This window comes from Akebia trifoliata, chromosome 1 (genome assembly GCF_017979445.1).
Source record: "Akebia trifoliata isolate Shusen 1 chromosome 1, ASM1797944v1, whole genome shotgun sequence".
NCBI classification, from domain to species: domain Eukaryota; kingdom Viridiplantae; phylum Streptophyta; class Magnoliopsida; order Ranunculales; family Lardizabalaceae; genus Akebia; species Akebia trifoliata.
The window spans coordinates 22,861,831-22,889,753 of NC_141375.1; the positions used below are offsets into that span (position 1 = coordinate 22,861,831).

The window sequence follows — 27,923 nt, forward strand, 5'->3', positions numbered from 1 at the left end:
CTAATGCTGGGTGACATTGAATTTACTATGATTCTTATATTTTCGACGTGGAGGTGGACACATAACCATATATGTGTGAATCGTATCTCGATGAAACATAATATATGGTTATGTATGCAATCCATGTTAGAAATGTAAAAAACACAATAAATCTAATGTCACCCCAACCCTTGTTAGCAATTCAGAATATGCAAAAATTTGATTAGTGAAAATTTTGAGTTCTATTTGATTTTTTATTACAAAAAATTTGATCAAAAATTTAATAAATGAAAAATATGCAGCAAATGCTTCACACGTGTCATTTCAAAAATCAAATATTTAGACATACGATAGTGATAGTGATGGTGATGATGAAATTGGTGACAGTGAAGGTGATGGTGGTGATAATGAGGACATTGAGGTTATTGTTTTATTGATTTTCAAAAGAAGACCAAAGTCAAGGGATAAATCATCAATTTGAAAAATTAAGGTATAATCTCAAATAAATGTAGAGCGTCACATAATTATTTTTTAAAAATAAAGGAAAATTTATCATGTAAAAATGTGGATTCCTCAAAAAATTTGAAGCATAGCCACTTCAAAGTCAACTTAGATTACACGTCATAACTTACAAGTTTACATTTTGCAACATACAACAAGTTACAATATTATTATTTTTTTTTCTACTGAGTTTTATAAAAATTTGTAAAAGTCGTAAAATTCATAAAAATCGAGTTTTATTCTTTTCAAACTTAAAATCCGTGAAGTATTTAAAATAGTTCAATATAATCCAGAGAATAATACTTTCATTGAAAAAAAAATGAAAAATTTGTGAATTTTTTAAGAATTAAACGGGAGGTTGCCAACAAGGACCCCAACACGACTCTTTTTTTTTTTTTTTTTTGGATTGCAATGGTACGTAGGGAGGTGAAAGTAATTAAGTGGAAAATTTTAGGTGAAAAACCACGCACGTGATTTATTTTGATCCATGTGGAACTCGTGGTAGATATATTGAGATCCAACGGTTCAACTTATTTGTCCATGACTTTGGCTTGAGATTTGGCATGTGAACCTGATTTTATTTATATATTAATCAAATAAATATGGGGATGGATCATGGGACATATGTGAAAACAATGTAATAATAACAAATTTTCAAAAGATGGGTTAGAAGTTTTGGATTGAGCTGATTTTTTGTGTGGATGATCTCTATGATGAGAAGAAAATTTTTATAATAAAAAAATCAGTCTAATCTGAAACTGCTAACCCCTATCAAAAGTCATGTAGAATGTGGATTGTCGATTTTTTACCACTAATTTCTAAACCACTTCTGATGGACTTAGAATTTTCAGGTTGATCTGACTTTTTGTGAGGATGATCTTCTCATCATAGAGACCATCCTCACAAAAAATCAGTTTAATCCAAAATTTCTAACCTATTTTTTGAAGAACCATTGTTTTTACATATGTGCCATGATCCGCCCCAATAAATATAATTATGGCGTTTATATTGTAAAAGGGATCGAAAGTTTCAGAATGATTGAAGATGATAGGATTATAAACCGGAAAAATAATTCACAATTGATATATTTATTTGTTTAGAGAGCTTTATTGGCAACTCATTTTTTACTTATTACACCCTAATTAAAATAAATAAAATAAGTGATTAATTGATAATAAGTAAAATTGGGTTGCTAATAAAAGCCGTCCCTTTGTTTTTTTTAAAAAATTTCTATTTATTTATTGGATTTAAGATTTTATATAAGTATAATCATAATTGTAAACAATTACTGAAATTGTTACCTTTGTAATATTTGGAGGGTGTGTTTTAATATTTAATTAGAGTCTGATACGTAATTCAAAGAAATTGAGGTGTGATATAAAAAGTTGGGGTGTCAACAGCAACTCTCTTTATAAGTATAAATTTAAAATTACCATCATCTTACGTGGTGTGTGTGAAGTGCGGCTGGACAGTAAAGGCTTAAAAAATAAAAATAAAAAAAATAGGTTTTTTACTTTACAAGCCGGATCGTGTGACGTCACTGACATGTGTGTGTAAATTGTGAGATGCGACTGTAGTGAAATATTCGGCGATTTTAATCTTTAAAAGAAAAATTCGGCAATTTTTTAATTAATCACCGATTAAATCATCGTTTTAAAGTTTTGCCCGATTAAACACAGAATAAATCGCTTACCCCCTATTCTACATTTTTTTCTGAATTTTCGATAAAATTCACCCAACTTTGTACCTATGAGCAGGAGAAGCTTGCTTAGTAACAACTTCATACTTGGAGAGGAATTTGGAGGGGGAGATGCCCATCCTTTGCTCCACCTCCATCAATCTGTACAAGTTACCATACATTTGTCCTAGAGCCCAATTGATGCGGGTCAGGACCTCCTTGAGATGGGAGACAACAAAAAATGTAGGCCAGTCACGATCTGACCTACATACACCATTATCTCCCCAGGATAACGGGTGTTGAAGTTCTTACAAAGTCTGATCTTTACATCCTTGGGGATGGAGTAGGTTTTGTGAGGGTGGCAATGGTGTTAACTGTATTAAACATTGTAGAAAAGAAAGATAGAGAAAAAGACTATTACTTCTGGAAAAACTCAAAGAAGGATTGTGTTGTAGACGAAAAAGCTTAAGAGCTTCAAGGTTCGAGAGTAGCAAAAGGTAGAAGATGAAATTAGAAAATGGTATTCGAATCCCTAAAATCCATGTATTTTATAGCAGAAACTTGTGAATAGTTAGAAGAGGGCGGAGCCCGATTGATTGCACCATTCGAAAGACGAAACGGTAGTTTGTAATTATGAGGGGATTAGAAGCGAAGTGACGCAATGATGGTAAGATAAGGTTTGTTTGACATTTAATGATGTTTGAACACTCTTTTCTCGAGACGATGAATGAGGATTAACGTCATCTCGAGAGGGGGTAATTGTAGAGGGTTAATTCAATAAGGCATTTGGATCCTACACGTGTCCAGATGTTAGACTAGTGAGAGACCAGAACTAATTGATTTCCTCCCAAGTGGTAACTAGGGCACCCAACTCGTTTAAAGGGAAGAGCTTGAATGTCAACTCTATCAAATATATAAATCAAGTAGGATAAATTTCTAAGTGGTCTCCATATCAACTCAGATCCCATGATTTCAAGGAAGATCCCAAGAATCAAGGGAGTGCATAACAGAGCCCAAAGAATATTTTTCTTCTCAGTATCCTTTCCTAAAGGTAGGGACTCTCTGTTGGAGATCCTTGAAGATCAGGGATCTCGAGGAGATTCCTTATTCGAGGAAATCTCTCAAGGGGTTTGAGAGGTCAGATAGTCCATTACTAACAAAATAGAGAATTCACTTTATCATCGGAGAGTTTTTGACAGGTACCACACCGATATCACCATTGCAAGTTGAAGAGAGTGGGGGACAAGAAACGAATAGAAGGAGCTAAGTTGTAAGAGGTAACATGAAATCACCTCTACATTTACTATACTAAGGAAAATGTTTTGGGTAGAATTGTGATTATTATTTAAAAATAATAATTTTCAACTTTTAAATTATAGTAAATAATTAAAATATTATTATATGTAAAATAACGCATTATTTGATGTTTTTGGTCTCGTAGGGACAATAGTACATTCTAAGTCCCACTTCATAAAATGACATTTAAAATTTTATTGTACACAGAAAAAACAACATAAATGAGCCTAATTGTGAGACCAAACTATGATTTTTTTTTTTTGCTTGGAAACAATGATGCATAAAATATGATGAAAATATAATTTTCAATAGCTGAAAAATGCATGAGGAATCCATCTCTTTAATATTTGAAAATATATCAAACTATGTTTTTCTTGTGGTTGAACACAAAACCAAAATCCAATTTTCTTTTTATGGGATTGAAACACTAGACCGAAATCTACATTCTAGTAAGTTGCACACCACCTAAAAATTTGATTTTCATGGGTTGAAAACTAAACAGTAATCAATTTTAAACAATCATCCATTACCACAAATTAATCATCAATTTTAAATGAGCACACGTTATTACAAATTAATCATCAATTTCACTAATAAATCATCACAAAATTTTAAAAAGTACATATTTTAAACACAAATTTATCTAATCAAGACAATGATCACCAATTTTTAATAATCAATTATCATAATTTTAAACAATATCTATTTAATTCTTCTAGTAACTAAAAGATTGGTGAAGCTGGTTGTTTTAATAAAACGTGTTAATTCCTTAACAAAAATCATTATCATAAATTAATTTTAAGCATAATGCGATGTTCTTGAAATCTAATTTGGGGAGGAAATTTGCCTTTGATTTTTTCAAGCATAGAGAAAACTAATTGGTGTAAGTGGATCTTTACAATCAAATATAAGGCCGACGGAAGTATGGAGAGATTTAAAGCCTGTCTTGTTGCTAAGGGCTTTACACAATCCTATGGAATAGATTACCAAGAAAAATTTGCTCTAGTGGCCAAACTCAACACTATCAGAGTTCTCCTCTCCTTTGTAGCAAACCAAGATTGGCCCTTGCATCAACTGGATGTCAAGAATTCATTCTTGACTGGTGACTTGGATGAAGAAGTGTATATGGAGATACTTCCGAGACTGGAAACTTCCTTCAACAACAATAAGGTGTGCAAACTTAAAAAATCTCTGTATGGATTCAAACAATCTCCACGAGAATGGTTTGACAGGTTTGCAAAGTCAGTGATTAGGCATGGGTACACTCAATGTCAGGCAGATCATACATTATTTGTGAAATTTTCTCCAAAAAGGAAAATAACAATGTTGGTTGTATATGTCGATGACATCATCCTAACAGGTGACTTCGAAGAAGAAGTCCTGAGGTTGAAGATGCTTTTAGCTAAGGAATTTGAAATCAATAACCTCGGAAACCTTAGATACTTTCTTGGCATGGAGGTGGCACGATCGAAGAAAGGTATAATTGTCTCCCAATGTAAATATATTATGGATTTGCTTAACGAGACAGGTATGCTCGGATGTAAACCTGCAGACACTCCAATGGATTCTACCAAGAAGATAGGAACTGAGAAGGAAAGTGCACCAGTAGACAGGATGGGATATCAGAGACTAGTTGGCCGAATTATCTACCTCTCACATACTCGACCTGGTATTAGCTTCTCTGTTAGTGTTGGAAGCTAGTTTATGAACAACCCAACAAAAGAACATATGGAAGTTGTAAATAAGATCTTGAGGTATCTTAAGATGACTCCAAGAAGAGGTTTGTTATACAAGAAGAATGATAAGAGAGATGTTGAAGTTTTCTTAGATACATATTGGGCAGGAGATGTGTCAAATAGGAGATCGACATCAAGGTATTATTCTTATGTTTGGGGAAATCTCGTGACATGGAGAAGTAAGAAACAGTCCGTAGTCTCAAGAAGCAATGCAGAGACTGAATTTAGAGCCTTAGCTCTTGGTATTTATGAATGAATGTGGATACAAAGACTATTTAATGAGCTGGGAGTAGTAGTTGAGAAGTCCATCAAGATGTTCTGCGATAACCAAGCTGCCATAAGCATTGCAAAGAACCTTGTGCATCATGATAGGACGAAACACATTGAGATAGATCGGCACTTCATCTTAGAGAAAATTGAGAATGAAGTGATGCAATTAGTTTACATTCCTACGAGGTCACAAATTGCAGACATACTTACTAAAGCACTTCCAAGACCTAACTTTGAAGAACTGAGTCACAAGATGGGCATGTATAACATTTACAACCCAACTTGAGGGGGAGTGTGGAATTCTCTGTCAAAGTTAGTTAGGACTTTTAGGGATTATATCTAATATTTTAGGAATATCTTAATAAGGAGATTTTGACTGTATATTACCATATCTCACAGTTATTTTATTTCCTAGATTAGTGGAGGATTCTTTCCTCTGTTAACTTGATTAGTTCCTAATCTTAGGGTTTACCTATTACAGCCAACTCATCTATATATTTCTATGTAATCTTTCATTCAAGATAAGAGAAATCAGTGAGCAACTCTTTCTTAGAAACTTACAATTTTTGTAATTTAAATATGTTGATTACTATGTGTGTGTGTGTGTGTGTTGGAGATATTTTCGTAAATTCATATGCATTTTAATGTAGTTGATATGGATTGGAGTAGACAATTAAGTCTAACTAATATTTAGGCCATCTTACATAGTAATTCCTACCATCAAAAAGTAGATTTGGATTTCAAATACATTATACCTTATCAAGTCCTTGAGAAAACATTGGTGCTATTTGACAAGTAATCCACATTTGGACACATTATAAATTATAAAATTTTACAAATTGTTATAGCAAATTAACCATTGTTTTTTATTTTTGTTTTTAACAAAATTGTAACCTCAAATGTTCTGATCCTGAGTTTGGACCAATACTCTAATTAATAGATTTGAATATAAAATGATAGTTGATCTGTAAGTTGTTAAATTCTATCCAATCTTCATTAAAAAAAATTGCTAACTGTCTTATGATGATGGATTGGATTTCAGAAATGATATATAGAATGTATGTATGAATCAAATTCAGTGAACATTATAGGTGAGCTAAAATGCCTCCTTAACTGATGAACTTGGCTTATCACCTTGTTGACATTCCAACTGGTAAGCTAGAATCTGCAATAGAAAAGCTAAAAACTGATTTATGACAAAGCCAAAGTCTAATATGGGAAAATTTTAGGGGAGACTCATGCTCATCATACATAACACTAGAGTTGGTCAAGATTATGCAATTTAAAAGATGGAAAGAAAGTTTCTATTAGATGATGTTTTCAATGTAAGAGTCTTTTCTTGTACTCCACCCACTCATTTACAGAAAACAAAATATTTTTTCTACAAGGGAAGAGAACAATCCCTTTCTCAAAATTGGATACATTTAATGGTTAGCCACCCATCTTAAACTCTTACAAAAATGGTATTCAAAAGAGAAAAAAAGTCTGGTGCTTTCATGTTTGCTTGATAACTTGTTTGTTCTTCCACCATGCCTTTCACAAGGCATTTAAACGAGACGTTAGATCAATGAAAGCTGTTTCTTTGCATGGAATTGTAAGACCACTCATTGGATGATTGAACCCAAACTCTTCCTCAGCCCGACTTAATAAGTCTTGGAATGAGGGATAGTTCAAGTAAGATGCAGGAACCACAAATCACTTCTTTTCAAACACTCCGACGTAAACTGCTAATTGTTCTTTTGGGACATCTGTTGTGGTTGTTTTGGTAAGAAGAGACTGTAGTTTGAGAATCTGCTTGGCAGGAAGGGCCATGGAAGGCAAACGGATACCCACGACTATTCTTGCAGTAAAGATGATGAAAACCAGAAAGAGGTTTAAATCGGCTTTATAGCGGAAGAATTAAGAAAAAAAAGCTTTATTACTTTGGAGGATGCAAGTGAAGACTTGGAGTTGGAAGGCATTTCAGTTCTAGTGCGCTGTATATATAGTCCGAAAATGATATATTGGCAATTGGCTAAGCTTAGGGACCTACACCTTATAAAGCATCACATGGCTTTGTTCATTTTGTGTTCTTTTCCATCCATCAATCGATGTTGCAGCAGAACCTCTTATGCATTTGAATTCATTATTCAAATAAACATTAGAGCTTCGAAACAGATGGCTACCTTATAACAACAAAAAACAGTTACATGTGATGGTGTTGGGACCTTGGTGTAAAAGAAAGTGTGAAAATGATTTGTGCTTGGGCCTACATCTAAAATTTGGACAAAAAAGAAGATGGAGACAAAATAATAAATGCATTTGTTGGTCTAACGTGCACAATTCTTTATACAAGTTATTATTGTAAAAACAGGGTAAATACTTGACCCCGCCATTCAGGTTTATTTTATGGCTGTGTTGGATTGGAGCTTTAAAAGCATTAATGCCGCACCTCTCAGTGTTCTCCGAAATTTTATTCTCTTCAGCTTCATTTGATTTTGAGAGTCGCGACTCTCGATACTTTTGTCACTTGTAGATATTGCAAATAAAAGCAGCTGGTACAGGTTCAATCATTGGTTACATTTGAGTCTTTATTGACCATAAACTAGTTGGTTGCCAATCTTCACATCTCTGTGGTCTGCTTTGTCTATGTTTTGCATCGATGAACCTACTTACCTGATGCTACAATTGTTTGGAGCCTAAGAATTCTAGTTCTAGTCAAGAAAGGGTTCAGGTTTCATGACCAACCATCTGTAGTCTGTCTTACAGTTTCATTCCACCATTTCCCAAGATGGAGTCAAAGATACATGTCTACATTACAGGTTATTGAGAAATGATGCTTACATGCACCTAAAATTTAGATCTCCATCATCGACAAAATGCGAAACCACAGAATTTAGTCTGATGTAGCTTGAAATCCTATATCAAAATAAGAAAGCAAGAAAAATAAAGGAATGAACATGCAAAATGTTTAAGCTGTAGATGATGATAAAATAAAGAACAAAAAAAAAACCTTGACAAGCAAGGGTCGAACCACAGAGACAACGTTAATCCAAAGTATTTTTACTTCCAATCCAATTCAAGTTTACGGAAACGATTAAAAATAATTTTTGAAGGGGATTTATCTAAAATAAACTACTGAAATAAAAACTAAAAAATTACGATAGAAAAGTATAGATCAATTGGATCCACTTTCACAAGCTTTATCAGTGAATTCCGATTCTCTTTTTATCTCGATCTACTAAACAAAGCTAATGTTTGTGGATCAAAAAATCAAGCAGTTAAAATATAAACAAGATCAAAAGTATGCAATAATTTAGGCAGAAATTATTAAATAAACATTAATTGTTCTCTGTGAAGTATAGTTCTTCTTAAACTTATCAAAGAAAAAAATCATCAAAACTATGAGAAACATTTAATATTCAACTTAATAATAAAAACCTACGTTATCTCAATAACTCAGGCCGAGATTATTAGATAAACATTGATTGTTCTCTGTAGAGTATGATTCTTCTTGGACTTATCAAAGAGAGAAATATCAGAATTTTGATAAACATTCAATGGTTAGCCTCATTATACAAACCTAACATTATTACAATAAAGTTATGAAACAATTTCGAGAACAATCAAAACACTGACAAATTTTACTTCGATTTCTTCAACCGATCTAACGGAGATTTAGCCAACTATCATTGCAATAACAATAAAGTGCAAAATAAAGAAGACATGAAAAGAACAAGTAGAGATGAGAAAAATAAATTATCTTTATTGCTTGACTTGAAACTGGCAGTGCCTCCTTACAACTTTCGTAGAACTCAGAAAGAAAGAAAATAAAAATCTAAACTAAAATAAGAAGAGAAGTTGACCACCGGGGGAGATTGGAAATTTCCCAAAAAGATATGAGATGCCCTTTGATCTGGTCTTTTATTTATAGAGAGACCAAATTAGGGTTTTTTGGATAATTAGGGTTTCGGAAGTACTCCAAGATTACAAAATTACTAAAGTTCTATTTCAATTCGAATGTCTTTCAGCCACAAAGCTTCAGTACAAATTTCGAGGCTTGATTTTTCTTCATTGACAGTGTCGCCGCTATTGACCATGGCGCTGCAATAAAGTTTTGGTCAATTGACTTGACTTTTGGTCCACAATCTTCTTTTGGATCCTGGATCACAGTGATAACTTCGGATTTTTCCGATTCGCCTTAAAACTTCGCGAATAATTCCTGTTACACGTTAATAACAATAATTAGTTTCGAATTACATAATTTAATTGAAAACAAGAATTATTATAGACTAACCATAAACTATATCTAATGAGGGGATTTAATGTGCAATTTATTGATAAAGTTTATGTAATTAGGACTTTAGAAACGACTTTCTAGACCCTGATCACAAAACATAAAAAGATTTTCATGGTTTAGTAGTGTCTAAGTCCATGGATGACATGAGATACAATATATTTACCAGTAACTTTGTAATGAATGGTTTGTACTTGGATTCTATTTAAACCAAATTTAGGTATTAGTGTTTCAGTACAACCCTAATTATCAATTACCAACTAGATTCAAAACATCGATCATATGAAGAAAGGTGGTGTCGCTGTCGTAGAAATGGATATTTTGACTGCAAACCAATTGGGTTTCACAGGTTGCCAATGTTCCCAAAAGGCTACTTGATCATCATTTTAGGTGTAAGAGACTAAGAAAATTAGTTAAACCCCCCTTTAAACAGGTGGAAAATGGCATGCATATATTATTGTGTTCGTTTTCACCTAGAAGAATACCTCTCATGTGCCACTGACATGTGTTTAATTTGAACAGTCAGTTAGTTGTAATCGAAACCAAAAGGCCTATAACTATATAAAATTTCAATTAGCCAATGTATAGGTTGTATTCTTAGGGTGGTGGGGCGTAACATGTCTCAACAAATGAGAACACTATGATCATTTCAATCCAAACCACTAGGCATGAGCTGGGAGACAAAACCATGTGATCCCTCATGAGATATGTCCCATAAGAAGCCCATTTGCAATTGATTCTTCACCACTTTTTCCATTTGTGAAGATTAGCCTCATAGATATTTTTTCTCACTTGATTTCTATATATACACATATCGAGACTACTACCACACTTAAGTTGATAGAGCTCTCACCTTTACTTACAAGACCTTGAAAGAGTTCTTTGGAAGCCTTTTTGTTCACTATATATAGTATTTCTTAGAAGCCATGGGTATCCGTTTGCCTCCTATAATACACGCTAAGCGGATTCTCCAACGGTCTCTTCTAATAGGAATAGAAGTCCCAAAAGGTCACTTCACAGTTTATGTTGGAGAGACACAGAAGAAGCGATTCGTGGTTCCTATATCATACTTGAACCATCCCTCCTTCCAAGATTTACTAAGCCAGGCTGAAGAGGAGTTTGGGTTTGATCATCCAATGGGTGGTCTCACGATCCCATGCAAAGAAGACTCGTTCATTGACCTCACCTCTCGTTTGAGTTGTTCTTCATAGAGAAGCAAAGAATGTTGCAAAATGGATTGCTAACAAAATCTGTCCACCCAAGCCTGAGTTGAAGGCAAAGGGTACTAATTTAAGTTGTCTCTCCAATTTTGTAGAGTGGGGAGTGACCAATCAAATGTAAATATTTATCCTGTAATATTGTCGAGGGATTGTATGTAATGAATGTATTTTCCCTCCATTAGATTCTTATTTAACTCTCTTTTATTTCTTTAAATTCTTCAATGGCATTTTAAATTTTTTTTTTTCATGTGGAGGGGTCGTGGGAATGAACTAGCCATATACTAGAATTAGGGGATTAAGGTAAAATCACGGATCGAATATTGATTAATGCATAATACATAGAATGCTAATCGAAATTTTTTCTTCTGATCCGACAAAACATTGAACTTGTATCTATAGATCCCCCTGTTTGATATTTCAAATCTCTCACTCCAGATGATATGGATTGGAGTAGACAGTGAAGTCTAACTAATATTTACATTGTCTTACATAGTTACTCTTACCCTACCAAGTCCTCCTTGAGGAAAAACATTGGCACTATTTGACAGATAATTCACCCGTTTCTAAATATTATAATTACCCTTCTCATACAGTTTTTGATTTTAAATATAAATGCATGCATCAACTTGATTATGATTTGGTCCAACTAGTACAAGCTGCAATGGTAAATTAACCATTTTTTTTCTTCTAACAAAATTGTAACTTCAAATGTTCTGATCTCGAATTTGGTCAAATACTCTATTTAATGCATTTGAATATGTGCCAATAGTTGATCTCCAAGATATTAAATGCAGTCAAATCTTAATTATAAAAATTATTAAGTGTCTTATAATGATGGATTGGGTTGCAGACATGGTATCAAACATATGAATGAGTCAAACTCAGTCCACATTATGCCTGGTGAGGGAGAATTTTAGAGGAGACTCATGCCCATCATACATAACACTAGAGTTGGTCAAGATTATAGAAGATGGAAAGAAAGAGTTTCAATTAAACAATATTTCCAATGAAAGAGTCTTTTCTTTTACTCTGCCCACTCATTTACAGAAAACAAAAAAAAAAATATTTTCGAAGGGATCAGAACGATCCTCTTCTCAAAATTGGGGATATTAGAATTAATCGTTAGCCACCCGTCTTAAACTCCCAAAAAAAAAGGTATTCAAAAGAGATAAAAAGTCAAGGGTGCTCCATGTTTTCCTGGTAACTCCTTTGTTCTTTTACCACTCCTTTTACAAGGCATTCAAATGAGATGTTAGATCGATGAAGGCTGCTTCTTTGCATGGAATTGTAAGACCACCCATTAGATGATTGAACCCAAACTCTTCCTCAGCACGACTTAATAAGTCTTGGAATGAAGGATGGTTCAAGTAAGACACCGGAACAACGAAACGCTTCTTTTCGGTCACTCCGACGTAAACTGCTAAGTGTCCTTTTGGGACATCTGTTGTGGTTGTTTTGGTAAGAAGAGACTGTAGTTTGAGAATCTGCTTGGCATGAAGAACCATGGAAGGCAAACGGATACCCATGATTATTCTAGCAATGAAGAGGCGATCTAAGTGGGCTTTGATAGGGGAAGAAAAGAAATCTTTAGCACTTTGGAGGATGCAAGTGAAAACTTGGAGTTGGAAGGCAGGTCTAGTGTGTATGTGTATATATAGGGTGAAGAAATGTTATGTTGCCAATCCATTCAAAAGGAGTAAGTGGTGAGAGGCATTGGCAATTAGTTGGGCGGAGGGACCTATCTCATAAAGCAGCACATGGCTTTGCTCATGTAGTTCACCCAATCTCTCTCTCTCTCTTCTTGTCCATCCATCAATTCATGTTGCAGCAGAACCACATGCATTTGAAGTCATTATTCAAATAAGCACTAGAGCTTCAAAAAAGATGGCTACCGTACACAATAGAAAACAGATACATGTGATGGTCTTGGGTGTACAAATGAAATGAATGTGAAGATAATATGAGCTTGGGCCTACATCTAAAATTAGGTACAAAAAAGATGGACAAAGAATAATAAATGCATGTATCGGCCTAGTGTGCCAAGATTATTTATAATTTTCCTATTTGTAAAGTTATTTCATACAGCTGGTTAACTTTAGTTTTTTCAATACAAAGGGCTGTGTTCGATTGGGTCTGTAAAAACACTAATGCCCCACCTTTTCAATACTTAATCACTTGTAGTTGCTACAAAGAAAAGCAGTTGATGCGGGTATTGCGTTGGAGTCTTCCTTGACCATAAATTGGTTGGCTGCCACCATTACATATAATCCACCAGTTTAAAACATTATCATTATCCTTCTCGTTCAGCTTTTGATTTTGAATATAAAAGAATGTTTCAACTAGATTCTGACACTATAACTTGTACAAGCCTTTGTTGTACCATTATTTTTTTTTTATTTCTTATAAAAAAAAAACGTGACATAAAACGTTCTGATCCTAAGTTTGGTCAAATACTCGAATTTATACATTTGAATATGTAATGGTAGTTGATCTCCAAGTTGTTAAATTCAGTTAGGTCTTGATTAAAAGAAAAAAAAACTGCCTTAAAATGATGAAATAGATTGAAGACATGGTATCGAATGTATGTATGAGTCGAACTCAGTCAACATTATAAGTGAGCTAAATCAATGCTTCCTTATCTGATGAACTTGGCTTATCACCTTGTAATAGAAAAGCTAAAAACTAACGATAAAAAAAGAAAGAAAAAGAAAATTGTTTCCATTAAAGGATGTCCGTCTCTCCTTTTAGTCACCCACTATTAAGATAGAAGCGACATTTTGTTGGAAAGATTTGTGCTCATCTATGACAAAGCCAAAGTTTAATATGAGAGAATTTTAGAGAAGACTCGTGCTCATCATACATAACACTAGAGTTGGTCAAGATTATGAAATTTAAAAGATGAAAAGAAAGATTTCCAATTAAACAATGTTTTCAAGGTAAGAGTCATTTCTTTTACTCTTCCCTCTCAATTACAGAAAACAAAATAATTTTTTTTACAATGGATCAGAACAATCCTCTTCTCAAAATTGGAGATATTAGATTAGGTTAGCCACCCTTCTTAAACTCTCAAGAAAAAGGTATAAAAAAGAGATAAAAAAGTCAGGGGTGCCCTTTTGTTTGCTCGGTAAGACTTTCTTTGTTTTTTCATGTCTCCTTTCACAAGTCATTTAAACGAGACGTTAGATCAATGAAGGCTGCCTCTTTGCATGGAATTGTAAGACCACCCATGGGATGAATGAACCCAAACTCTTCCTCAGCCCGACTTAATAAGTCTTGGAATGAAGGATGGTTCAAGTAAGACACTGGAACAACAAACCGCTTCTTTTCAGTCACTCCAACATAAACTGCTAAGTGTCCTTTTGGGATATCTGCCATGGTTGTTTTGGTAAGAAGAGACTGTAGTTTGAGAATCTGCTTGGCATGAAGAGCTATGGAAGGCAAACGGATGCCCATGACTATTCTTGCAGTGAAGAGAATGAAACAAAAGAGAGATCTAAATGGTCTTGATAGAGCAAGAAGAAAATCTTTATAACTTTGAAGGATTTGAGTGAAGACTTGGAGTTGGAAGGCATGTTCAGTGTGTATGTATATATAGAGTGAGGAAATGTTATGTTGGCAATTGGCCAGGATTAGGGACCTACCTCATAAAGTATCACATGGGTTTGTTCATGTAGTTCAACCAAACTCTCTTTCTCTCTTTCTATATAGTGTTCTTATTCATCCATCAATTCATGTTGAAGCAGCACCACTTATGCATTTAAATTCATTATTCAAGTAAACATCAGAGCTTCAAAACAGATGGCTACCTTACACAACCAAAAAAACAGATACATGTGATGGTGTTGGGTGTACAGACAAAATAAGTGAAGATGATATAAGGGTTGGACTACATTTAAAGCTTGTACCGGTCTAAAATTTGTACAAGTTATCATGGTAAAAACAGAGGAAATATTAGACTCAGCTGGTTGGGTTTAGCTTACTCAAACAAAAGGGCTGTGTTGGATTGGGACTGTAAACAGTTTTATGCCCCACCCTCTCAATGTTCTTAGAAATTCTAATCTATTCACCTTCATTTGATTTTGAGAATCTGGATAGGATACTTTGTCACTTATAGTTGTTACAAAGAAAAACAGTTGAAACTGGTTCAGTCATTGATTATAATTTATTCTTCATTGACCAGATATTGGTTGGCTGCCACTATTGACATCTCTAAGGATGTTTTGGAGAGCTATAAGCAATTCTCATTGAACAGCCTACTTATTTGATGCAACCTTTGTTTGGGTTTTCCTTGACCAACTATCTGTAGTTTTTGTTCGAGCTGTAGATGATGATAAAATAAAGAACAAAAGAAAACCTTGGCAAGCAAGGGTCGAACCATAGAGACAACATTAATCCAATGAATTTTTTACTTCTAATCCGATTCAGGTTTATGGAAAAGATTTAAAAATAGTTTGCAAAAGATGACTTATCTAAAATAAACTACTAAAATAAAAAAAAACTTAGAAATATGAGAGGGAAGTACAGATCAATTGGATCCATCTTCACAAGTTTTATCCGTGAATTATGGTTCTTTATTTATCTCGATCCACTAAACAAAACTAATGTTTATGGATCGGAAAATCAAGCAGTTAAACTGTAAACAAAATAAAAAATATGCAATAATTTAGGCCGAGATTATTAAGTAAATATTAACTATTCTCTATAGAGTATGGTTCTTCTTGAACTTATCAAAGAAAGAGATCATCAAAACTTTGAAAATATTTAATATTCAACCTAATAATAAATACCTACGCTATCACAATAAAACTATAAAATCATCAACAGTAAAACACTAACAAATTTAGCTCAGGCTTCCTCAACCGATCTACCGCAGATTTAGCCAATAGTCATCGCAAGAACAATAAAACAAAAATAAAATAAAGAAAACATGGAGAGAAAAGAGAAATGAGAGAAAGAAGTTATCTTTATTGCTTGACTTGAACCTAGCAGAGCCTCCTTACAACTTTTATAAAACTCAGAAAAGAAGGAAAATAAAAATTAAACTAATTCTCTAAAAATCTAGCTTCCTTAACTCTTAGTCTGGTTTTCTATTTATAAAGAGACCAGATTATGGTTTTCTATGGAAATTAGGGTTTTGGAGACATTCCGTGTTTACAAAAAATACTGAAAATAGTCTATTGCGAATGGTATCCAGCCGCCAAGCTTCAGTACGAAATTCGAGGCTTGACCTTCTTCGTTGACCGCGCTGCCGCCGTTGACCCTGGCATTGCGGTAAAGTTTTGGTCAATTAACTTGACTTTTGGTTCATGGTCTTTTTTTGGATCTTGGATCATAGTGGTAACTTTGGATTTTTCCGATTCGTCTTGAAACTTCGCGAATAATTCCTATTACACGTAAATAATAGTAATTAGTTCCGAAATGCATAATTAAATTGAAAACAAGAATTATTATGGACTAACCATGAATTATATCTAATGAGGGGATTTAATGTGCAATTTATTTGTAAAGTTCATGTAATAAGGGCTCTAGAAACGACTTTCTAGAATCTAATCAGTTTTCAATTCTATCAAACCATTTCTCAAGTTAGAGACAAAGATACAATTCTACATTGCTGGTAATTGAGAACACGATGCTTATATGTAAAAATAAAAGGAAAAACTTACAAAACATAAGATTTACGTGGTTTGCCAGTGCCGAAGTCCATGGGTGAGAATGGTTTACTATGTTTGAAAAATAATTTACAGCCTATGAATTCTCTCAACACCTTTACCAGACTTCCTTCTGAACTTAGAAAACCCAAGTTTTCATGTTTGATTCAAACTCCTGTAACCTTGAACTGAGTTACAGTTATATAAGTCCCAATCGGCAGCCAACATTGGAAGCTAACATTTTGTCCTATATGGGTTAGAAGAATTGGAATGGGCTGATTTTTGTGAGGATGATCCAACCCCATCAAAAGTGGTTTACAAATTAACTTTGTCCACAATTCTTCAACTTATAAACCACTTTTGATGGGGTTAGAAGTTTTCAGAATGGGCTGATTTTTTGTGAGGATGATCTCCTCACCATAGAGATCACCATCACAAAAAATAGTCCATTTTGAAACTTCTAACCCATAAAGGACAAAGTTGCGCTCCCAATGTTGGAACGGGACCTATATAGATATAATTTGATGGGCCAGTTAGTTGTGTTCAAAATAACGTGGCTGGTTACTATCTAAAATTTCAAATGGGTAATGTATAGGTCGTATTCTCAGGGTGGTGGGGCATAACATGTCTCAAGAAATGAGAACACTGATCATTTCAATTCCAATCACTAGGTATGAGCTGGGAGACAAAACCATGTGATCCCTCATGATAAATGTTCCATAAGAATCCCATCTGCAATTGCTTCTTCATCACTTTTTTCATTTGAGAGGATTAACTAGATTATGACTCAATCTTACTTGTACAAGCTGCTATGGTAAATTAACTATTATTTTTTATTTCTAAAAAAATTGTAACATCAAATGTTCTGATCTCAAATTTGGCCTAATACTCTAATTAATGCATTTGATATGTGAGAATAGTTGATCTCCAAGATGTTAAATGCAGTCAATTCTTTATTAATTTTTTTTATTAAGTGGCTTATAATGATGGATTGGGTTGCAGACATGGTATCAAACATATGCATCAGTCAAGCTCATTCCACATTATTAGTTACTGAGCTTATTATAAGAAATATATATAGAAATTAAAACACAATGGTGGACTCCACTCCTTTTTCTCAATCTTTATACCAACAAAACAATAGCACTTCTTCGCCTTTCTAATGATACCCCCAATGTTATTGCTTTTTCTCCTCCCCCTTTCCAAGAAAACCCTTCAACTATATCCCCTCTTTCAATATACCCCTTCAAATTTATTGTCTTTCCTTTCCTCCTATATACATAAGAAATATAAAAGAGTTTCTATAAAATGATGTCTGTCTCACTTAGTCACCCACCATTAAGATAAGAGGTAACATTTTGTTTGAAAGACTCATGTTTGTCCATGACAAAGCCAAAGTCTACTATGGGAGAATTTTAGAAGAGACTCATGTTCATCATACATGAGATTAGAGGTGGTCAAGATTATGTAATTTAAAAGATGGAAAGAAAGAGTTTCTATTAAATGTTGTTTTCAATGAAAGAGTCATTTCTTTTACTCTTCCCACTCATTTACAAAAAACAAAATAAAAAATTACAAGGGATCAGAACAATCCTCTTCTCAAAATTGTAGATATTAGATTTAATGGTTAGTCACCCATCTTAAACTCTAAAAAAAATGGTAAAAGAGATAAAAATTCAGTGGTGCCTTCATGTTAGCTTGGTCACTTCTTTGTTGTCACTTTCTTTGTTCTTTCACCACCCCTTTCACAAGGCATTCAAACGGGATGTTAGATTGATGAAGGCTGCTTCTTTGCATGGAATTGTAAGACCACCCATTGGATGATTGAACTCGAACTCTTCCTCAGCCCGAGTTAATAAGTCTTGGAATGATGGATGGTTCAAGTAAGATACAGGAACAACGAACCGCTTCTTTTCAGTCACTCCGATGTAAACTGCTAAATGTCCTTTTGGGACATCTGTTGTGGTTGTTTTGGTAAGAAGAGACTGCAATTTGAGAATCTGCTTGGCATGAAGAGCAATGGAAGGCAAACGGAAGCCCATGGTTGAAGAGAATGAAACCAGAGAGAGATCCAAATGATTTGATAGACCAAGAGAAAAAGAAAACTCTAGTACTTTTGAGGATGTTAGTGAAGACTTGGAGTTGGAAGGAAGGTCTATTGTGTATGTATATATAGAGTGAGAATATTTACATTGTCAATTGGCTAAAGCTTAGGGACCCACACCTCATAAAGCATCACATGGCTATGCTCATGTAATTTAACAAAACTCTCTCTCACTCTATGCGTTATTCTTATCCATCCATCAATTCATGTTGCAGCAGTACCACTTGTGCAATTTGAATTCATTTAAAAAAAAAAAAAAAACTAGCGCTTCAAAATAGATGGCTACTTTACACGACAGAAAACAGGTACATGCATGTGACGATGTTGGACGTACAAACAAAATGAACATGAAGATGATATGAGGTTGGGTCTACATCTAAAATTTGGAGAGAAAAAAGATGGAGACAGGATAATAAATGCATGTATCGCTTTAATATGGCATGATTATTTATAATTGGCTATTTTTACAAATTATTTGGTAAAAACAAAAGAAATGTTAGACCCAGCCGGTCGGGTTTTGTTTACTCAAACCGAAGGGCTATGTTGGATTGGGCCTCTAAAAACATTAATGCCTCACCTTCTCAATGTTCTTAGAATTTCTATTCTTTTCATCTTCAATCATTGAGTATATTGGAGTCTTCATTGACAAGAAATTGGCTGGCTACCACTGCTGACATATCTAAGGGCTGCTTTGTCTATGTTTCAGAGAGCTATAAGAAGTTCTCATTGAACAGCCTACTTATTTGATGTAACCATTATTTGGGTACCATGACTAACTGTAGTGTTCCAATTCCATTCAACCATTTCTCAAGTCAGATACAAAGGTACATTTCTATGCACTCACCATTTAGATCACCATTGTTCAGAACACTCAGGCGATAAAAATAAAAGGAAAAATTAAATACACAAAACATAAGATTTATATGTTTTGGCAGTGCTGAAGTTCTTGGATGACGTTAGAGCGATTTACCATGTTTGAAATAAGTTACTTCCTATGAATTCTGACAACACCTTTCTCAGACTTCCTTTTGAACCTAGAAACCCAACTTTTCATGTTAACATATATTTATATATAGCCTTGTAATAATACATTTTCCATTGGCTTGACTTAAACCAAATTTGGGTATTAGGGTTCAGTACATCCCTGGCTACCAATCACCAACTAGATTCAAGACATCCATCAAGACATATAACATCCTCGCTTGTGGCCACACGAACAAGACAGATATCTATACTGATGTATCCTAAATTCCCATAATCTGGTGCAAATACTACAGGTGTGGAAACTTGGGGGGTTCCAGTTATAATGGCCTATAGCAATTTGGAGAAAAAAAAAACCTTGGTGGTTGTGACGTTGCTAGGAAAGGAAAGAAAGCAGACAAGGGATGAACAAAGGTGATTATTGTTGTGGTAGCTAGAGATGGATATTCTGAATGCAAAACAATTGGGTTCCGAAGGTTGCCAATGTCCCCAATAGGCTACTTGACCATTTAAGTGTAAGAGACTAAGAAAATTAGTTGAACTCCCCTTTAAAGGATTAAAAAAAAGGGATGAATATTATTATGTTCTTTTTCACCCAGAAGAATATAAGCCTCAGGTGCCACCGACATCATTAATTTGAAGGGCCAGTTAGTTGTGTTCAAAATAACAAGGCTGGTAACTATCAAAATTTTCTAGTAGGATATGTACAAGTATTCTTGGGGTGGTGGGGCATAACATGTCTCAACAAATGAGAACACTATGATCATTTCAATCCAAACCACTAGGCATGAGTTGGTAGACAAAACCATGTGATTCCTCATGAGATATGTCCCATAAGAAGCCCATTTGCAATTGATTCTTCACCACTTCTTTCCATTTGAGAGGATTAGAACCACAGACATTTCTTCTCTCTTGATTTCTATATATACATACTGAATTACTGCCATACTTCAAGTTGTTAGAGTTCTCACATTTACTTATAAGACCCCGAAAGAGTTCTTTAGAAACCTTTGTTCTGCCAAGTATAGTATTTCATAGAAGCCATGGGTATCCGTTTGCCTGCGATGGTATATGCTAAGAGAATTCTTCGACGGTCTCTTCTAACAAGAACAGAAGTCCCAAAAGGCCACTTCACAGTTTATGTTGGAGATGCACATAAGAAGCGATTTGTGGTTCCAATATCATACTTGACCCATCCTTCCTTCCAAGATTTACTAAGCCAAGCTGAAGAGGAGTTTGGATTTGATCATCAAATGGGTGGTCTCACAATCCCATGTAAAGAAGACTCATTCATTGATCTCACTTCTCGTTTGAGTTGTTCTTCATAGATGAACAAAGAATGCAAAGCTAAAGTTGAAGGCAAAGAGTAAGGTTGTCTCTCCAATTTTGTAGAGTGGGGAGTGGCCAATTGAATGTAAATATTTATCCTGTAATGGAGTTGAATGAATATATTTCCCTTCATTAGATTCTGATCTAATTTTCTTTTATTTACTTCTGAATTCAATGGAAAATTTTCCGGGTGTGGATGTGATTGAGGGGATTAAACTACCCATTTAGTAAACTAAAATCAGCGATCAAATATTAATTAATACATACATAATCAATCTAACACTACTAAATGAAATGTTGCAAATGTTTGTAGTATTATACATCAAACTTAACTCTACAGATCCCCCTATTTGATATTTCAAATCTATTGCTCTAGTTGATATGGATGGGAGTAGACAGTGCAGCCTAATAACCTTTACATCATAGTTACTCTTACAATCAGGTAGTATATTTGGATTTCAAACACATCATATGCTACTAAGTCTTCCTTGAGAAAATATTGGAGCTGTTTGAAAGATAATCCACATTTTTTGAACACATTATAACTACTATTCTCTTCAAGAGACCAACCATCAAGGCAATCTTTTGGAGTAAGCTCGCCGGGTTAGGTGAAGCTTAACTTTGAGGGAGCAAGCATTGGAAATCAGGGTGTTGATTCTTAGAGATTCAACTAGAAATTTGACTATGGTACCAGCAAAATTTAATGGAAATTCCTTCCATTAGCATTGTAAAGTAGGGGTATGCCGTAAGGTTTCAAATCTCGGTTTAACATGTCGTCATCTTGTTCATGGATGAAACCGAGGTGTCTCGGACAAGTCAACTCGTTTCATATGAGGTAAATCATTTAAATAACTCGGTTTACAATTATTTATTCATATAAAAGTAATTATAATTTTTTATATTATAAAATAAGGTAGCTTAGAAGATGATTTATTTAGATAATGTTTAAATTAAAAAAAAAAAATTAATTATTTTAATTAAAATAGAGAAAATCCGATTGACTCAAACAAATTTCACTGGCTCAGCTGAGATTTTCAAAATATTGTCTGAATTATCTCATTTGTCTCGCAAGATTCTGCACATGTGAGATGCCGTAATTCAGACGATATAGTTCAAGGACGTTCCTTGAACTTTAACTTTTTAATGGATGGATATTTTGAAAATCTAAGCCGAGTCATTAATGGACGGTCCATGAATTATAACTTTTTAATGGATGGGTTTTTGTGACTTAGTGACGTGGCAATCCCTAAACCGTTGAAATCCACCGCAGAGAACTGCAGGGACAAACAACTACAGAGGATCCACTACCTACAAAGATATCCTCAAGAGTCGATCTATTTAGTCTCGCACCCCTACTACAAGAAACAATAATTCCCCCCATAAAAAACTTTCCTTACTAAGGAAAGTTTCCTGACCGCATCACCTTGTGGCATCAAAACCATAGCTTTATGTTATCGAGATACAACTAAGAAAATCTACGGTTCTCTACACACTGCCACATCTGTGCTGTGTTGAATAGTGTCCAATGAAGTTAGTTCAGCATTTTCCTATTTCAAAATCATGTCTGATTAAGTAACTAGACCAAAAGTTTTAACTGCTTCTGTATTTTCACCAAAGAAATAATTGATTAGGATTGATTGGATTTATTGAATGATGGATGTTGATAGGTAAATGTTTCAAGTATACCTTTAAAAGTTACCCAATGTTTGCCTCTCTTTATAGTCCCCTACCATTAAGATAAGAAGCAACATTTCATGCCTATCATGTATAACACTAGAGTTGGCCAAAGTTATACAATTTAAAAGATTGGAAGGAAAGAGTTTCTATTAAATGATGTATTCAATGGGAGAGATAATTCTTAAGCTCTGCCCACACATTTACAGAAAATAAAATAAATCTTTTTCTACAAAAGGATGAGAACAATCCTTTTCTCAAAATTGGAGATATCAGAATTAATGGTTAGCTAGCCATCTTAAACTCTCAAAAAATGGTAATCAAAAGAGATCAAAAGTCAGGGGTGCCTTCATGTTTGCTTGGTAACTTCTTTGTTCTTCCACCATGCCTTTCATACGGAATTCAAACGAGAAGCAAGATCGATGAAGGCTGTTTCTTTGCATGGAATTGTAAGACCACCCATTGGATGATTGAATCCGAACTCTTCCTCAGCCCCACTTAACAAGTCTTGGAATGAAGGATGGTTCAAGTAAGATACTGGAACAACGAATCGCTTCTTTTCTGTTACTCCGACGTAAACTGCTAAATGTCCTTTTGGGACATCTGATGTGGTTGTTCTGGTAAGAAGAGACTTTAGTTTGAGAATTTGCTTGGCATGTAGTGACATGGAAGGCAAACGAATACCCATGACTATGCTTGTAGTGAAGAGAATGAAAACTAGAAACAGATTGAAATGGGCTTTATAGAGGTAGAAAAGAAAGCTTTAGCACTTTGGAGGATGCGAGTGAAGACATGGAGTTGGAAGGCAGATCTAGTGTATGTATATATAGAGTGAGGAAATGTTTTGTTGCTAATCCATTCAGAAGAAGTAATAAGTGGTGAGGAGGTATTTACAATTGGCTAAGCTTAGGGACCTACCTCATAAAGCATCACATGGCATTGCTCAGTTAGTGTTCTTATCCATCTATCAATTGATGTTGCAGCTGAACCACTTGTGCATTTGAATTCATTATTCAAATAAACATTAGATCTTCAAAACAGATGGCAACCTTACATAAAAAAAAAACAGATACATGTGATAGTGTTGGGTGTACAAATAAAATGAACATGAGCATGATATGAGCTAGGGCCTACATCTAAAACTAGGGGAAAAGTTGGAGACAGAACAATAAATGCTTGAATCGGTCGAAGGTGGATGATGATTTATAATTTGGCTATTTGTACAAATTATCAGGGTACAAGGTAATATTAAACTCAGCTGGTTAGATTTAGTTTGCTCAAACCGAAGGGCTGTGTTGGGTTCGGCCTGTAAAAACACTAATGCCCCACACTCTTCAACATTCTCAGAAATTCTAAGCTCTTCCTCTTCATTTAATTTTATGAGTCTGGATACTTTGTCACTAATAGTTATTACAAAGAAAAGCAGTTGATACAGGTTCAATCATTGTTTGTGTTCAATGACCAACCATCTATAGTCTTACAATTCCATTCAACAATTTCTCAAGTCAGAGACAAAGATACATTTCTACATGAATATCGTCGAGAAAACGATGCTTATATGGACCCAACATCTAGATCACCATATATTGTTGCCAAAATGTGAACCAGCAAAATTTAGTGTAATGTAGCTTCGAACCCTAGTTCAGAACACGAAGGCAATATAAATAAAAGAAAAATACACAAAACATAACAAGATTTACGGAAGCGTCTTAGTCCATAGAATGAGATGTGAGTACTTTACCATGCTTGAGAAAGAAACTACAGCTGCGAACTCTCTCAATTCCTTTCTCAGACCTCCCCAACTCAGAAACCCAAGTTTCCCCTCGTTCAATTTCACTCTCCTGTAAGTGAAATGAGTTAAAATTATATGTATACCCAAAACGTTGCAAGGCCAAAATTTCCCCTAGATTCGACATGAAACAAATTTGGGTACTATTACTGTTTAAAACATTCCTGGTTATCAATCACCATTGAGGTTTAAGACATCTATCACAACATGTGACATCCTCACTTGTGGCAACACGAACAAAAATAGAACAACATTGAGTTTATTAAATTCACAGACTCTCATGGAAGCAAAGTTGGTTGGAAAATTGGGTGTTACAGAAATGTGAAGAAAAACCTTGGTGGTTCTGATGTTGCTAGGAAAGGATTGTGTGGTGGACAAGGATGAACAAAGGTGGTTATTGTTGTCGTAGACATCTGTCTGACTGCAAACCAATTGGCTTATGTAGGGAGCACCAATGTCTCCAAAAGTCTACTTGACCATTTAAGTGTGAGAGAATAAGAAATTAGTTAAACAGGAAAAAAAGGGCATGAATATTACCATGTTTTTTCACCCAGAAAAATAAGCCTCTGTGATCAATAGAACAAGGCCAGTAACTATCTAAAATTCCAATTTGGCAATGTATCGGTAGTACACTCATTTTGGTGGGGCATCACATGTTGCAACAAATGAGAACACTGTCATCATTTCAGTCCAAATCATAGAAAAAGAGTTGGGAAACAAAACCATGTGATCCTTAATGAAATATGTCTCTTAAGAAACCCATTTGCAATTCCTCTTCACCACTCATTTCCAATTGAGAGGATTAGCCTTAACAGATATTTCTTATCTCCATTTCTATATATACACATAATTCGATTACTACCACAGTTCAACTTGTCAGTGCTCTCACCTTTATTTACAAGACCCAGAAAGAGTTCTTGAGTAACTTCATTTTCCTTCTAAGAATATAAATTTCAAACAAGTCATGGGTATCACTCGTTTGCCTGCGATAGCAAATGCTAAGCGAGTTCTGCGACGAGCTCTTCTAATAGGAACAGAAGTCCCAAAAGGTCACTTCACAGTATATATTGGAGGGACGCAGAAGAAACGATACGTGGTTCCTATATCTTACTTGAACCATTCTTCCTTCCAAGATTTACTGAGCCAGGCTGAAGAGGAGTTTGGGTTTGATCATCCAATGGGTGGTCTCACAATCCCATGCAATGAAGACTCATTCATCCATCTTACTTCCCAGTTGAGTTGCTCTTCATAGAGGAGCAAAGAATTTTGAAAAATGTTTTGCTAACAAAATTTAACCATTCAAGCTAGAGTAGGAGGCAAAGGGGAGAAAATTAGGTTAATCTCTCCAATTTTATAGAGTGGGGAGTAACCAATCATATGTAAATATTTATCCTGTCATGGAATTGAGTGAATGTATTTCCCCTCCTTTAAATTCAAATCCAATTCTCTTTCATTTCCTTATATTATTCAATGGATTATTTGTTTATTTATTTGTTTAGGTGTGGTGTGATTGGGGGATTAAATTAACTATTTACTAGATTTAGGGGATAAAGGTCAAATAACTGATCTAAATTGATTAATACATAATCAATCAAACATACAAACACTACTTGAAAACTATTCTTCTGCTCAGCCGAAATGTTGCAAATATATTTGAATTATGTATTGAACTTGAATCCACGACCCTATTTGATATTTGAAATCTCTTGCTCTAGTTTTGTGGATGAGAGTAGATAGTGAAGTCTTAAATAGTTACTCTTACCATCTGGTTGTGGATAATCCACATGTTTAAACACATCATTATTATCATTCTTGTCAAGTACTTGTTTTCTTAATATAAAAACATGCATCGACTATATTATAATGCACTCAAACTTGTACAACCTATTTTGGTAAATTTACCATTATTTTGTATTTCTAACTAAATTGTAACATCAAATGTTCCAAACCAAAGTTTGGTCAAGTATTTCGATTTATACATTTGAATATATGTTGCGATACTCAATCTCCAAGTTGTCAAATGCGGCCAAATGATAAAAAAAAAAAAACCCACAAATTACGAATGCCTTATAATGATGGGTTAGATTGCAGACATGGTGTCAAATTCAGTCCACATTATACTTGACTAAATGCCTCCTTATCTCATGAACTTGGCTTATCACCTTGTTGACAATCAAATTGGTAAGAAGCTGTAATAGAAAAACTAAAATCTGTGAAAAAAAAACAAAGAGTTTCCATTAATGATGTATATCTATCTTCATAGTCACCCACCATTAAGAAAAGAAGAAACACTATAGCCAGTCAAGATTATACAATTCGAAAGATGGAATGAAAGATTTCTATATTATAGATGGTACATATATCTTTTAATATCATCTTGGTTGGAGTCTGCCTAACCCGAGTTTTTATAAGGGAAAAAAAGAATAAAAAAAATTCATTGTTTAGTTGCTAGTTGTGAAGATCATCTAAGACATGTGAGGTCGAGAAGCTAAATGAAACATTTTATTTTGAAACATCAACATTACAAACACAAGTGCTTCAATTATAATTTTAGGGAAAATTACTTAATTCACCTTACAGGAAGGATTTCTTTCTATATCCCCTTAATTTTTCCACGATAGCTTTATGGTTCATTTAGTAAACTTTTTCTTTCTTATGGCCCCAGAACCCCCTTTCAATTGGTCAGATCAATGATTCATATTGTTGAGATCGACAATTCAAATCATTGAGATCAACTTCTATTTCAATCATCGAGATCACCTTTTACAATTGTCAAGCTCAAAAGATTGTAAATCGTCAATCTCGACATTTGAATATGAATCATTGAGATCAACATTTAAACTATTACGATCATTCTTGTCACATTTGTTGATCTCGACATTTCAACATGAATCATGGGGATCAACAATATGATCTCGACAATTTTTGTATCTTGATCTTGAAGATTTAAGTTTGCTGTTTTATCAATGCAAGGGGGCATTTAGAAACACATTCCCTCGATAGGATATATTAAGCTATTTTCCCTATTCCCACTTTAATTAGATCAAAGTTTAAGATAATCTTTGTCCATTTGATCTTTGGGTTATGCGCATAAGCAACCCTACCATGGGCCTTTATGGAAAAATATAAATTAAAAACATTGCTTGATTTTGACAACAATGACCCACTTTGTTTGGAGGAAAAAGGGTTTGCACATGGTGGTGTCAGATCTCTAGTTGGTCTGTCTTATTCAATAACTGCATAATAATCCGAGCTGAATGCTTGATTTTAAATTGATCAAAGAGTCGTGCTGGACTAACCTCAAGATTGTACCTCACATTGCACTTTCCTGATGTGGAAGTGTGTAGGCACCATAAATGCTTTTACGCTCGTGTCTCAATGAAAAGCGTCTGTGGTTCCTACACACTTCCACGTTAGGAAAGTGCGATATGAGGTACAATCT

The 27,923-nt window shown here is 34.4% G+C and overlaps 4 protein-coding genes and 3 pseudogenes across 6 annotated transcripts; 3 read left to right on the forward strand and 4 right to left on the reverse strand.

Moving 5' to 3' along the window:
- Positions 1-10,506: 10,506 nt before the first annotated feature.
- LOC147410994 (auxin-responsive protein SAUR24-like) lies at positions 10,507-11,591 on the forward strand. The gene has a single exon (XM_086443265.1). It carries the CDS (start codon positions 10,663-10,665, stop codon positions 10,945-10,947), a length of 285 nt encoding a protein of 94 aa, XP_086299391.1. The 5' UTR covers positions 10,507-10,662; the 3' UTR covers positions 10,948-11,591.
- A 333-nt stretch (positions 11,592-11,924) lies between these two features.
- LOC147410995 (auxin-responsive protein SAUR21-like) lies at positions 11,925-12,737 on the reverse strand. Its single transcript, XM_086443232.1, has one exon. It carries the CDS (start codon positions 12,480-12,482, stop codon positions 12,186-12,188), a length of 297 nt encoding a protein of 98 aa, XP_086299358.1. The 5' UTR covers positions 12,483-12,737; the 3' UTR covers positions 11,925-12,185.
- A 1,019-nt stretch (positions 12,738-13,756) lies between these two features.
- LOC147410996 (auxin-responsive protein SAUR21-like) lies at positions 13,757-14,636 on the reverse strand. The gene has a single exon (XM_086443222.1). It carries the CDS (start codon positions 14,407-14,409, stop codon positions 14,113-14,115), a length of 297 nt encoding a protein of 98 aa, XP_086299348.1. The 5' UTR covers positions 14,410-14,636; the 3' UTR covers positions 13,757-14,112.
- Positions 14,637-17,797: 3,161 nt separating this feature from the next.
- On the reverse strand, positions 17,798-18,757 carry LOC147410997 (auxin-responsive protein SAUR21-like). The gene has a single exon (XM_086443209.1). It carries the CDS (start codon positions 18,644-18,646, stop codon positions 18,350-18,352), a length of 297 nt encoding a protein of 98 aa, XP_086299335.1. The 5' UTR covers positions 18,647-18,757; the 3' UTR covers positions 17,798-18,349.
- Positions 18,758-20,525: 1,768 nt separating this feature from the next.
- Positions 20,526-21,153, forward strand: LOC147410998 (auxin-responsive protein SAUR21 pseudogene; annotated as a pseudogene).
- A 1,662-nt stretch (positions 21,154-22,815) lies between these two features.
- LOC147410999 (auxin-responsive protein SAUR21 pseudogene) lies at positions 22,816-24,926 on the reverse strand (annotated as a pseudogene). 2 transcript variants are annotated; one of them, XR_015178698.1, is made up of 3 exons: positions 24,815-24,926; positions 24,434-24,533; positions 22,816-24,329 (listed from the first exon to the last, which is right to left on the reverse strand). The product of XR_015178698.1 is annotated as an auxin-responsive protein SAUR21 pseudogene, transcript variant X2 (transcript). The 2 variants fall into 2 exon arrangements; XR_015178696.1 differs by having other exon boundaries at positions 24,434-24,918.
- A 519-nt stretch (positions 24,927-25,445) lies between these two features.
- LOC147411000 (auxin-responsive protein SAUR24 pseudogene) lies at positions 25,446-25,733 on the forward strand (annotated as a pseudogene).
- Positions 25,734-27,923: the final 2,190 nt, after the last annotated feature.